The sequence below is a fragment of the Monocercomonoides exilis genome, assembly GCF_001643675.1.
Source record: "Monocercomonoides exilis strain PA203 chromosome Unknown scaffold8-1962414, whole genome shotgun sequence".
NCBI lineage: Eukaryota > Preaxostyla > Oxymonadida > Polymastigidae > Monocercomonoides > Monocercomonoides exilis.
Window position 1 is genome coordinate 2,501 of NW_027150553.1, and position 13,406 is coordinate 15,906.

A 13,406-nucleotide genomic window follows, 5' to 3' on the forward strand; every position below is an offset into this window, starting at 1 on the left:
CCTAACCCTAACCCTAACCCTAACCCTAACCCTAACCCTAACCCTAACCCTAACCCTAACCCTAACCCTAACCCTAACCCTAACCCTAACCCTAACCCTAACCCTAACCCTAACCCTAACCCTAACCCTAACCCTAACCCTAACCCTAACCCTAACCCTAACCCTAACCCTAACCCTAACCTAACCCTAACCCTAACCCTAACCCTAACCCTAACCCTAACCCTAACCTAATTTCTTTTGCACCACATTTAATCAGCGCCGAACAAATGAATCCGCTGCGGAGTGAATGAAAGCAGAAGAGGCTCCTCGGATAGCCCGCATTAGCCGCTCGAGTTTTGAATCGTTCTCGCATGGAGTCAGTGCTGATAGGCCAAAGCAATTCTTCAAGGTTTGCTTCACTCCTTTTATCCATCCATTCTGATAACGTTATTCCACATCTTTTCCTAAGATAAGCAGACAACCAATAAACAGGGTCGTCTCCGCTTTCTTCCTCCTCCAGTCCTTCTATTGTTACCTCATGCCTCCAATTTGCCGAGCCCTTGGTTCTGTTGTAGCGAAGTGTGCATAAGAATTTCTTTGTTTTTTCTGATTTTATTACTCTTGTAATATCAGACAGATGCACGTTTGCCAGAGTAATAGCCCGCGCCCCAGTGTGGACGGCAACCAAGTATAGGGAAGCCTCCATTTCCTTTGATTCAAGTGACGAAGGTATGAATTCGACTATTCTTGTTACATCCTTGATCAATGCTGGTTCTTTTATCATCACATTCTTTTCAACGTTTCGTGAAAAGCGAAGATACCGTATTGCTTCCCGCATTGCAAGGTGTGTTTTTCTGTTTAATCTTTTTCCTCTTTTTTCAATATTTATTCTTTTCAGGGAAGGGACAATGATGTATCCAATCGACGATAAAGGATACATGCATTCTTTTCCGCAGAAAAGAACGAAGGCGCGGGCGAGATCCGGAGTGAGCGGCCAGGGCTTGACTTCCACTTCTTCAGCGTATTTCATTAATAGTCGTTCAACCCAAGCATGTTTCTTTGCTGTTGCTTCGGACCACATTGTTTTAATTTTCAGATATTCTTTCGCTTTTTCTTTGCCCACTCTTTTCAGTGCAGCGTCCATTTTCGTTGGGAATTCGTGTGATGGAGAGAGCAAGAGAGGTTGGTTGTTGAAAGAGGATGAGGAGGATGAGGAGGAGGAAAAAGAGGAAGAGGCAGAGGCAGAGGCAGATGCGGAGGAAGAGGAAGAAGGAGCTGAAGTGGATATGGAAGAGGAGAAGTTTGAAGAAGATATGGATTTGATTTTTTGACATGATGAATGTTCTGTGTTGTCAGTTGATGATGATGGAATTTGACAAATGGTTTCGTTATATTTTTCTAACTTCAACCTTTCCGATTTTTCTTTTTCAAAATCAATCTCATCTTCCTCTAAGCCCTTTTCTTCTGAATCACTTGATGACTCAAGGAAATCAGCATCTTCTTCAGAACTTCCATTATCTGAATCGCTTTTATCATCATTATTTTCGTTTATTTTTTCTTCTTTTTCATTTTCACATTTCACTTTTTCTTTTTCAACAGATGACGAAAAACAATCAAGTGTTGGTTGAAGTATTTTTGTTGGTTTGTGAGGTGTCAAAATGGCTGAAAAAGTTGTTCTTTCTCGAAGAGGAGTGGAATAAGTGAACGATGAATGATGTGATTGCGGGGTTTTTTGCTTTGTTGGAGAGAGGAAGTGCTGCATAAGCTTCATCATTTTCTTGCACACTTCCTCTCTTGCAATGTAGGTTTCGTCCGGAGTTTGAGTATCGATTTCTTCTTTTTTCTGATAATTAATATTTTGCAGAGAAAGCTATTTTATAAGGATTTTTTGTTTTCAAAATAGATAAATAAATATAAAATCAATTTGTACAAGCTTCAAAAAAAGCAAAATACCTCAGATGGACAATCGTATGGGCTGCTTTGTGTCAGTTTTGGTGAAGTGAAGTCGGATGAAATATTTGAAGAAAAATCATGATTGGTCGACATAGAAAAAATTTGTTCAGATGAAAAATCTTGTTCCATGAATGAAATAATTAATGTTCAGAAAGATAAATTCGAATAACAATTACGTTGGAAATTATTATGGAAGAGCGATCAAAAAGATTGAAAAGATTTGCTTTTTTTGATAACAACATTATTTCCAATATTTGAAAAACTATAAATCGTCAATATAAAATATCGGAATTTTTGATGAAAATAACAACTTGAAAAGCTGCGAAAAGTGTTCTATCGCGTGATAGGATAGTTTTTGCCAAAATTAACCCTAACCTTGATTCTTGTCTTGCAACATGTTATTGGATTCACTTCTCTGTTCTCTTTGAGCTTTTCCTTTGGCTTAAAGTTTGAAACTTCCAACATGATCTTTCCATCAAGATAGTCATCTATTTGCGATAGATATTCATTTGCCAAGTTTATCAAATCTCCGCCACTGGTCTTAACGAGTTGTAGAATATACTCCTTGCATGCATGAATAGCTGTTTGATTCTTCTTTCTTTTAGTATCATGTGCCTTCACAAACTTTGCTGCTGCCATCGAATGCAATTTGGAGATATACGAAGATAGATATCCAAATTTCCAGCAGGTGAACTTAATAATTTGCAAGACGTAAAATCGAAATATGTCCAAAATGCTTTCTATTCTCCATTCACTCCTTTTGATTTCGACATTATGGAAAACAGTTGGGTTTGACAAATCCAAGGCAAACGGCTCCTCAGACTCCAATACATCGTTAGGAAAATTTGTTCGGTTGGAAATAATAGTTGCTTTTGTTGTTCTGCTCACATACTCCTCCTCTGTTGGTCCGCCAAACTTCCACTTCGCAATAAATGAAGCAGTTTCAAGAACGCTTTCTCTCTTTAAAGGATTGTTCCCAATTTTCAAAAGAGCGGAACAAAGAAACCCTGATCGTAAAGAGTGGAAGCCAAAAAGCTTATCGGGATAGCCTGCCTGTTTTGCCCTCTTCTGTATCCTCACTCTCATTGCACCTTTGCGCAAGCCCCATACGCGCTCCCAAGCTAATTCCCTCAGGTCCCATTTATCAAACTGAGTTAGAGACAGACCGAATTCTTGCACTAAGTATTCTTCGAACCACCAAATGAAATTCAAGCTGCTTTTTGAACAAATGTCCCCCTCCAGGGTCACGCAATGGTCATCCATTCTGTACCCTTTTCCACATTCAACATTAAACGTAACCTTCAGAAAGGTTGAACCTGGCTTGGCGAACACCCGAACGATATCTTTCAGCTTCACCATAGAACACGTTATGCTTCTGGAACCTGTCGACAAAGCAAAAATAAAAAGGGATGCTTCCCTTGGCTTCTCCAACACCCAGTCTGGAATACATCCAATAATTCTTTCAAGATCTCCGACAATTAAAGGCTCCTTCTTTTTGGATTTAATCAAATTTGCTCCTCCTTTTGTATCAATATTGAAGTGATACAGTTTTGTCTTCGCAGCACGAATCTCACTCATTGCTTGCTTCACAGCAAGCTTCACCTTCACACTGACGGATGAATCAGATTGACTTTCAGAAAGAAAATACAAACTTGGGATGATAGAAGCACACAGAGACTTCACTGAATAACGAAGTCCAATTCCCAAAAGCTTGAGAAATCCATATGTTGGATCTTCCTCCAATGGCCACGTTGGAAAATGAAACTTTTCACAAAACAAACAAAACATTCCCCTCACCCATTTATGACTTTTTGATGTTTCTCCGTATGTTGGTGTCCCTCTTTTGATATATGTTTGTAAAGTCTCCGCGCTGTAAGTTCTGAGTGCATTAGATAATCGATTTGGTGTGTCGTAGACAAAGCGTGGAGAATCCATCGCTGGTGTGGAAGATCCAGTTGAAATCAAATCCAAAGGCCTGAACTCTTCGTCTTGTTCATAACCATACAATTCCTTTCTTGTTTTTCTCACTCTGAAAGCTTCATCAGTTGTAATTTGCTCAATAAATGTGTACGGTTTCTTTCTTGACATATTCAATTTGTGCAACAGAGCACTTTTCGTCTCAGCCGTGTCAAAAACAGTCCTTCGCTTTTTCTTTTCCTTTTTCTTCAGAAATGATCTTTGTTTCTTTTGTTTTCTTCCTTTCGCTTTTGAAATTGCCAAATCTGAACTTGCAATGCTTCCACAATTTTCCTGCGAACTCTCATTTTCTTCTTTATCATTATCTATCAGCATGATCTCTTTATCTTCAGCGGTTTGTTTTCTATCCATTTCGTTCACTGAAAGTTTTTTTTTCTTTCCCTTCGAACCTTTGACACTCACTTTTTCACCATGAAGAACTTTTCTGATATCGATAAATGAAATATTTTGCAGCTCTTCATTAATCTGAAAATTTCTCCCACTGTCAGGACATTGTTTATTTTCAGTTCCTTCTTTTTCTTGATTTTCTTTCTCTGATTGTCTTCTTGTCGATATGGTTGAAAGTTTGGATGCAGTATATATATCGGATGAAGAACGCCTTTGTTTGTACACTCTTTTCTTTTCCGTTTCATCCGTCTTTTGGTATTTCTTTAATGTTCCTTCGATGAATTTTACGGTTCTGCTTTTCTTGGGTCTCCCTCTTTTTTTTCTTTTTACACAGATTTTCTTTAATTCTTTGATATTCTTTTCCTGTTTTTTGTAATTGTCTGGATCTTCCTTCTCTGATTGCTCTTCCAGCTGAACAATTGTAACATTTGAAATCGTTGCACCACATATTTTGTCCTTCAAAGCATTAAAATCGTTCACAAGCATGAGTTGCTGCTCAAAAACAGAAATTATCTCCTCGACATTATCGTAACGAACTTGATTTATCGTGTTCTCCTTTGATAAAGATAGATCAACATGTTGCGATGAACGAATATTGAAACTTGATTGATTTTTATCGTAGTGAAACTCTTTCCGAAATTCTTCGTATTCGGCTTTTCGTGTTATCTCGGGGTAAAAATGTTCATTTGTTCCATTTGTGGCTTCTGTTGCACTTGCAGTTCTTTGCATGAATTGAAAATGACTCGAAAACATTTCTGGACATGCACAAACGGATGCAGATGAATATCCAACAAGTGAATCCGAAAATGTTGATGACTGTGCATAAGGATCGCTCCTATCAGAACTTTTATCCATTCCTTTCGATTCAGATTCTTCAGAATAGAAAGTCTCAGTTGATGAATTCGTCTCCTCCTCATTTGATGATTGTAAAGATTGTTCTGTTATTTCATTTTCCTTGTGGTTGCCTGAACTGAGTTTGTCTGGAAATTCGTCTGTTGAAGAATTATCTATATTGTCAATATTTCTTTTCATTCTCTCTGCGCAGAGCTCGTCAAGATTTTCTTTCCTAACGGAAAACAGCGGCCTTGGGAAAATGCTTTTATGTGCACACTCACGAATGCAATCCAAAGATATTTGCTCTGGATACTGTTCCAAGACGGTTGAGTTAAAATCAAATTTGGGTAAGAAATCATCATTTTTCAAATTCATAAGCCACTGAGAAATAGAAGATATTTGGTCAGCGTTGTCCATTTTTTTCTTTTTGGCTTTTTCCTTTTGAGCAGCATTGTTTGCAATCCTTTCAAGTGATGGAGTGGAAATTACATCGTCGAAGCAACTGAATTGAACGGTTGAAGATTGACGAAGTGGGGACATTGGTGGGCTGATGAAGAAAGGAGAAGAAGGAGCGGAAATTGCATTTGAACGAATTGAAGGAGTGTGATGAGGGGTAGTTGTTGGAGTGAGTGGTGGCAAACGGTAGAAATCTGGCTGCGAAGGCGATGCAACTCCTTTCTGTGCTCTTCTCTCGTCTTCCTTTTGATTGGTGATCTCTTGATTTCGTTCTTTATAGAAAATAAATTGCCTATAATAAAAACGAAAGAAATCATAAACAAACTGTAGAAATTCATAGAATTTTTGCTGTTAATTGAATAGAATAATAAAATTAGCACCAATGAAAAATGCTCCGCAAACTATTTATCTCCAGCGTATCGGAATCTTCTTAACATAGCAAGTTTTCTAATACGAAAAAAGAACAGGAAAAATCGATTAACTGTGAGAAATTGATGTTAAAGTGATGTTCCAAACTTGAATAAATCACAAAATCTTCAAATATACACAAGAAATAAATTGGATTTATCAGGAAAATTTTTTTCCTTTGAAGTGATCAAGATTGATGGAGATAATGGTTTGTTCCGCAACATATTGTGGTCATGATCAATCAATTATTCTTTTGTTTCAGATTTTTCCAAAGAGGAAAATTGGCGTATCAGATGTTGTCGATATTGAACAAGAGTTAATTTACAAGTATGTTGGCTATTTTGTAATTAAAAAATATTGATTATGATTCAATTTTTTGATTAGTTCGTTTTTCAATTTTCCAGAGCTCGATCATGAATTTGCAAGTGAAACGAAGTGGAATTTCTGTTTATCAGGAAATCAACGGTAAGGCAGATAAGATTTCATCAGAAGGAAAAGCTGAACTTTATGATACAAGTTTGCCAAATTTTGTTGATTTATCTTTGAAAGTGAATAGTAAATTCTTTTTATCAGTATTCATGGTTAGGAGGTTAGAACATAAAGCTGTTTACAGGCAAATTAATCAGTTCTTTTTATGAAAACCGAATATTTTTATTGACGAATGAAAACAATAAGATTTTATGTTTCCATTTAATCAAATAAAGAAAAAATCAATATTTTTGTATATTAATGCAGTTTACTCATCTCATTCCTTTTTTATAAACACTTTATTCATGTTAATAACAAAGTTTTTAAAAATAATCATCATATTCATTGTTAAAAAAAGGATTTCTCAAACAATAATTTATTTTCAACAATCAAAACATATATTTCATTGAAAAACAACATTTTTAAAATATTCCAAAAAGTTTTGGAGCAAAAAGCGGGAAAGATCGGAAGCTTTATTATTTAAATTAGGTTAGCAGTATTAAAGACCCACAACTTCATTTGAATTTTGCCGGTCAACCATCCAACCAATTTTCACAAAAAATATATCAAACAATAGATTAATCTTTACTCTTTTTTCTCAACCCATTTTCATTCCATTCAAGTCCTTCAAACCCTTCAAATTCTCAGTTTAGGTTAAACTTTTTTTTCTAACCTAACCTGTATATATTTCTTTCTGTTTCTCTTTTTTCTGGTCTAGTTCTTACAGGTGAAAGGATTTGTCGTATTAGTTGCAACATCCTTTCACAAACTTCTTCTCGACTGATCAGCGCTTCATTATCCTTTTCTGCTGATTGATAATAAGATATATCAGTCTTTCGAAAATTTAATATTTGTTATTTGTTTAAAAAATTTTTTAAATTATGGCCAAACAGCCAACTCATTTTACTCATTCATTGGTTTTTCATTTAAGTCGATTGCTTCCACTGTTTGTTTCTTCAAATGATAATTAACATTAAGAAAAGCTTAAATAAACGCTAACTTTGTCGTTTGAAATTAAAGTATTTAAGCAAGAATCACGAGAGACAATTTGTTCATCAGACATTGAATCAAGTGATATTTGATGTTCATTGATTTGATGGTTTGACGATTGTTGCTGTTCGTTTTGCATTAATTTCTTTGCTTTAATAACGTTCAAATTTTAAATTTTGAAATATTCTTTATGGGATTTTTGAAAAGTTCGTATTTAATTTTCTAAATAAAAAATCAAAATTTCACAAAATTTCTCAAATATTCATTGTCAAATAAATTTCTCATGAATTATTGTGTGTATATCTTTTTACAAATCGTCAATTCGGCTGTTAAGTGTGCTTCGTTTTCAACACACTTTAACCTAAGGAATGATAGATAATAATGAAAGAGATGAAGAGAGAGAATTTAGAGAGTATGTGGAAGATGTTTGGAAAAGTTCTGAGAAGGATGTGGGAGGGGGCGAAGCACAAGCAGATATTTTTGTTGAAGAAGAAAGATTGCTGATCGCCTCTGCCTTTTCAGCTTGAAACATATGATCATTTCTGAAATACTTCACAGTGTTATTTGTTTTGTCAATTATCTCGTGAATATCTTTTTCGGATAATACTTTTCTTTTCTTCTCTTCATTATCAGTTTCTTCTTCTTCTATCAAAGAATTTTCATTCTCTTCATCATTTTCATCGTCCTCAGAAACTTTTCTTGTTACATCTTCTGATTCTGAATAGTCGATGGCGCTGTCATATTTTTAAGATTTATATTTTTTTGAAGAAAATTTAATTGAAGGAAAAATGTGTGTGAAAGAAGGTGTTTTAGTTGAATCTGTAACGGTAGGCTTGAAATAAGGAGTTTTTTGTTGAGAAGATAAATGGTGATTATTCATTTATAATGATGAAGAAGTGGAAAACGAAGAGGATGAATTTTGTGGATTTTATTTTGAAGGAGAAAGATATTCCTTCATGTACGACATCATTATTTCGCACACTTCTTCCCTTCCGATGAATTCATTTTCATCAAAATTGTCGGAAAGAGTGCGAATTTGTGTCAGTGGAATCAAAAATGTCTGATGAAAATAATAATGATAAATTCTTCATTTATAATGAAAAAATACAAACATTTTCGAAAATGTTATTGGATTGTTCGTGTTTGTCCTTGACTTTTTTTTCTTCATTCGTTCTCTATGATAAAAAATCAATAATAATAAAAAAATGTTCACAAAATATTTTCAAATATCAGATATTTTTGTGTCATTCGAAAACACAGAGTTTTCAGTTTCGTTCAATATTTCATCAGTGATAGAATTCACTACAGATGTGCTAGATTCAACTTCCATGGACATGTTTTGAAAGCGCAATAATTTTGTTACATATTTTTTGATCATTTTTCTTAGATAAAAAAAAACAATTTTATAAAATTTTTAGACAATTCGAAAAATATCAGAATAAATTATATAATATTGATATGCAATGAATTGAAACGATAATAAATAACTCAGAAACGGGCTTTCAAAACAGCGCTTCGCTTTCTTTAAGACTTAACCCGTTCTATTTTTTGTTGAAAAATGCAAAAAAACTTGAAACACTTGGATCCAGGTTTTGTTTACCAGGAAAGCTTTCAATTTATTATTTGTGAATAATAAATATGTAGAATATAATGAAAAGTGTGAAAATTTTGATAAAGGGAAATAGATTTATTTGAAATATAACTTATAGGTATTTTGAATGTGTGGAACAAAAATTGGAAACAAAATATTTTGTTCCATATTCTTTTTCTTTGGTAAACATGTTTTGCTCTTTTCAAATTTTATCAACATTTGAAAATTTATTAATTCCAATAATAAAAAAAATAATGAACCATAATAAAGTTCTTGTGAGAAACGATCTGTCACATAAATTGAAAAGAACAATCTTGAGCAACAAACAAATATCTGCTGATCTTAATTTTTATCAAAATGGAAAACAATTACGATGCTTTAACAACGAAGAGGGATGATAAAGGAAGAACAGAGGCAATGCGTTGGATCACTGAGAAAAAGACAGATCCTCCAAAAGCAATAAGACATGATATTACACTTGGCAATAAGAATGGGTCCACAATGGCGATGAAGTGGATTCAAGAAGTCAAAACAGAGCCACCAGAATGGATGAGACATGATATCACACTTCGCAACAATTATGGTGCAACAATGGCAATGATATGGATCATAAACGTCAAGACAGCGCCTCCAGAATGGATGAGACATGATATTTCACTTGTTGATAATAACGGATTTACAATGGCTATGTATTGGATTGGATTTGTCAATTCAGAGCCACCAAAATTAATGAGACATGATATTACACTAACTCAGAAGGATGGTTGGACAATGGCTATGTGTTGGATTCAATTTGTTCAAACAGAACCTCCAGAATGGATGAGACATGACATCACACTTTGCAATAATTACGGATCAACAATGGCCATGCTGTGGATCAAATATGTGAAGACAGAACCGCCAGAGTGGATGAGACACGATATTACACTTGCATATCATAACGGATGGACAATGGCTATGTTCTGGATTTATAATGTCAAAACAGAGCCGCCAGAATGGATGAGACATAACATTTCACTAAAAAATAAGAAAGGACGGGCAATGGTTGATCATTGGAGAAATAACGCTAAGAGTGAACCACCGGAGTGGATGACACACGACAATATACCTGCTGATGAAAATGGAAGAACAGAAGCAATGAGGTGGATTGCGGTGAAAAAAACAGAACCACCGGGAGTAATAAGACACGAAATAACCTGTTCTGATAATGATGGAAAAACAATGGCAATGCACTGGATAGAAAGAGTGAAAACAGAACCGCCAACTTGGATGAGACATGACGCTTATTTGAACGATTGTAATGGATTAACGATGGCTATGAATTGGATTTTTTGGTTGAAATCAGAACCGCCAGAATGGATGAGACACAGTATCACACTTTCCGACAAGAATGGCAGAACAATGGCCATGCACTGGATCAAGCAAGTTAAAACAGAACCGCCGAAGTGGATGAGACACGACAAAATGCTTTGTAATAAGAGAGGATGGACAATGGCTAAATACTGGGAATTCTTTGTTCAAACTGATCCACCAGAATGGTTGCAGACTGATAACTCCAAATGACTGTTTTCTAACTTGAGAAAAGAAATTGTTCACTTCCCTCATTCACACAAACGCATCAACGAGAATCTGTATGAAATCATTTCAACAAACAAATTTATTTTTCTTCTTAAAAAAGAGAAGAGATGCTTGCGTTTTAGAAATATTTGTATATTCATTTCGAAATACTTTGATACATATAAACTTATATATATCAGAAGTTTCTTAATTTTTGTTTCTCCTCTTTAACTGTTATTGAATTTTTTTTTGTTACAATGTTGAAGTGATTGAGTTAAACATTTCGCCCTTTTGTTCTTTGATTGATATCTTCTGAAACCAACCACTTCTCTTTTTATCCATAATTTCTCACTTCACTCTCACTTCGACTTCTTTTTCCCAAAAACAGCTCAGTTGCTTGAAATAACTATCTTTGTTCTTTTGTGTTTTCTCTTTGATTGTTTGTTGCTAAATATATTTGATATCAAAAAGTTGGCTGAGCTGTAATCGCCACAATAAAATAATATCATTAAAATTCGAAGAAAACTGTATTAACATTTTTTGGGCTTCGATTCTCAAACCTCCACCAAACTCTTTCTTCACAAAATGCGGCAATGAAGAAAATTTGTATTGAATCTCAAAGAAAGAAACAAGCAAGATTGGTTTCTTTTGATGCAAGCAGCCATTTCTTGAAGTCGTGCGAATGGGAATAGACAGAAAGTGGAGATAGTTAGTGTAACGCTCTTCATGTTGAATGTAAAAATGCAAATCTCAGAATTTCATTGTGTTAATTTCACAATTGTTTTTGTTTAGAAAAAGAGTTTGGAGGTGGAGTATTATTTTGCAGATATTTGCAAAATATCAATTTCGCAAAATCAAATTTCACGAATTGTTCAGCTGCTCATGGAGGAGCTGCTTATTTGTATTGCAATCAACCTAATTCTGTTTGGACATTCTCAGAAAACAGAGTGGAAAGTTGCTCAATAACAGATTGGTGTGGAACTGGTTGGTACTTTTCCCTCTATTACATACCCTCAGATGCTCAATTCCTGTTTTCCAAATGCAAGTGCATCTCAAATTCAGGTGGTGATTCTGCTGGTTCTTCAACATTTTATAATCCTCCACAAAGTAAACAAAGTCAGTTTTCAATCGTTGAGTGCCAGTTTATAAATAACAAATTGATAAATTCAACAACTCGTGGTTGAGCTGGAATTTTTACGAAAGTGACATTTCCATGGATGAATGAAATAAGATTCATCACTTTTTGTTTCTTCGATGGAAATACAGCAACAAATGGCAGAGGAAACGATGTGTTTTTCAATGGAAGCAGTATCACCCAATCTCCTTTCCAGCAATGTGGTTCAACAACCCTATCGAAAAGAGTGTGGAATAATGGAACAGCTGAAAACGCTGAATATAATGGCTGGCTTCCAATCATCAACCAGAGCAAAATTGTTTCCAACAGTGGTGCTGATGTTGATGCTTGCGGTAATCCACAACAAACTCCATGCGCCACCATCGAGTATGCCCTCAGTGGTTTTGTCCTCCCCCAAGATGCCTCCCTCATCCTCCTCAAATCCACCTTTGCACACATCCTGACACTCACTTTCAGCGCAGCTGTCACAATAATTTCTGGAAAAAATGTATTTTTTCAGGTTCTCAACAAATTCTTTCATTTTCCATATCAGAGAAAATTTAATAAGTTTTCATCTTCTTTTCAATTGAAGAATATGTCATCGCTTGTTTTTTCAAAGATCCTTGACTCATCTCGCATTAAAACACTTCCACTTCATTTCTTCTAATTTCTCCTTTTCATCAAATGCAAATTCTGCTTTTTGCTTTTTGGAATCTTTTGTTTTTTTTCTTTTCAAAAATAGTTTCTTCAAGCATAGCAACAATCTCTTCAAAAATATCTGTTTCTTTTGTTTCACTGATTCCAACTTGCCTGTTAGCTGCAGAAGCTCTCATCTCATTGAATTGTCCTTCAAATATTGATTTTCCAATAAATCGCTTTCTCCCTTTGTTTCATCTTCCGTAACTTATTGAATGCAAACTGCATTGTGAAATTTGAATAAAACCAGTTCTTCAACTGTTTGTTCAAAGAAATCTTTTCCCACCTTGTTCTTTCTGTTTTCTGTGAATTCTTTCAACTTCCAAATAAATAATTCAGATTCAATTTATATTCTTTATTGTGCACTTTCTGGTTGGCTTTTGTCAATGAGATATAGAATCATTTCCGTTGATATACAACTTTAGCTGATATTATTTTCTATTCAGAAAAATTAAAGGCATATTTATCCAAACATAGAAAGATTAGATTGGAAGTCGAATTCGATGAGAACTTAAATGAAATGAAGATGACAATTTCTTTGAAACAAATCGAAGAAGGCTTTGAAGAAGAAGAAGAAGAAGAAGAAGAAGAAGGAGAAGGAGAAGGAGAAGGAGAAGGAGAAGGAGAAAGAGAAGGAGAAGGAGAAGGAGAAAGAGAAGGAGAAGGAGAAGGAGAAAGAGAAGGAGAAGGAGAAGAAGGTGAAGAAAGTGAAGAAGATGATGTGATAAAGAATCGAGAAAGTTTTCAAATGATACTTGTGAAGAAGTTAAGAATGCTTTGTATGATGTTGTTGGCTGGGAAAAAATATCGTATTTGATAAATTGACTTCAGAAGGAATTGAAAATTGCAACACAAAAATTGAGATGGATAAACTGCAATTCATGAATTAAGCTGTATATCCACAAGTCATTGGCTGACTTTGAATTGTTGCTCCGACTTTTCATTTTGAAAAGAAAACCCCAATATTTTCAAATTCTTCTTCATCTTCTTGTTATC

The 13,406-nt window shown here is 34.8% G+C and overlaps 4 protein-coding genes across 4 annotated transcripts in view; 2 read left to right on the forward strand and 2 right to left on the reverse strand.

Annotated features, from left to right (window-relative positions):
• The window catches only part of MONOS_16590 (putative Cysteine-rich, acidic integral membrane protein), a gene marked incomplete at both ends in the record, with an annotated part of 3,592 nt that extends 1,567 nt beyond the window's left edge, over positions 1–2,025 (reverse strand). Inside the window, 3 exons of the mRNA XM_067869487.1 lie at positions 1–157; positions 222–1,822; positions 1,933–2,025. The exon at positions 1–157 is cut by the window's left edge and continues 42 nt beyond it. Coding sequence (XP_067732736.1) covers positions 1–157; positions 222–1,822; positions 1,933–2,025 — 1,851 coding nt within the window. The remainder of the gene's footprint in view (positions 158–221; positions 1,823–1,932) is intronic.
• A 240-nt stretch (positions 2,026–2,265) lies between these two features.
• On the reverse strand, positions 2,266–5,328 carry MONOS_13295fu16591 (uncharacterized protein; the record flags this gene model as incomplete). The annotated part of the gene is made up of 1 exon (XM_067865987.1): positions 2,266–5,328. The coding sequence occupies one exon, from the start codon at positions 5,326–5,328 to the stop codon at positions 2,266–2,268; it is 3,063 nt and encodes a 1,020-aa protein (XP_067732737.1).
• Positions 5,329–9,317: 3,989 nt separating this feature from the next.
• On the forward strand, positions 9,318–10,606 carry MONOS_13296 (uncharacterized protein; the record flags this gene model as incomplete). The annotated part of the gene is made up of 1 exon (XM_067865988.1): positions 9,318–10,606. The coding sequence occupies exon 1, from the start codon at positions 9,401–9,403 to the stop codon at positions 10,604–10,606; it is 1,206 nt and encodes a 401-aa protein (XP_067732738.1). The 5' UTR covers positions 9,318–9,400.
• Positions 10,607–12,930: 2,324 nt separating this feature from the next.
• Positions 12,931–13,227, forward strand: MONOS_17119 (uncharacterized protein; the record flags this gene model as incomplete). The annotated part of the gene is made up of 1 exon (XM_067870008.1): positions 12,931–13,227. One exon carries the CDS (start codon positions 12,931–12,933, stop codon positions 13,225–13,227), a length of 297 nt encoding a protein of 98 aa, XP_067732739.1.
• Positions 13,228–13,406: the final 179 nt, after the last annotated feature.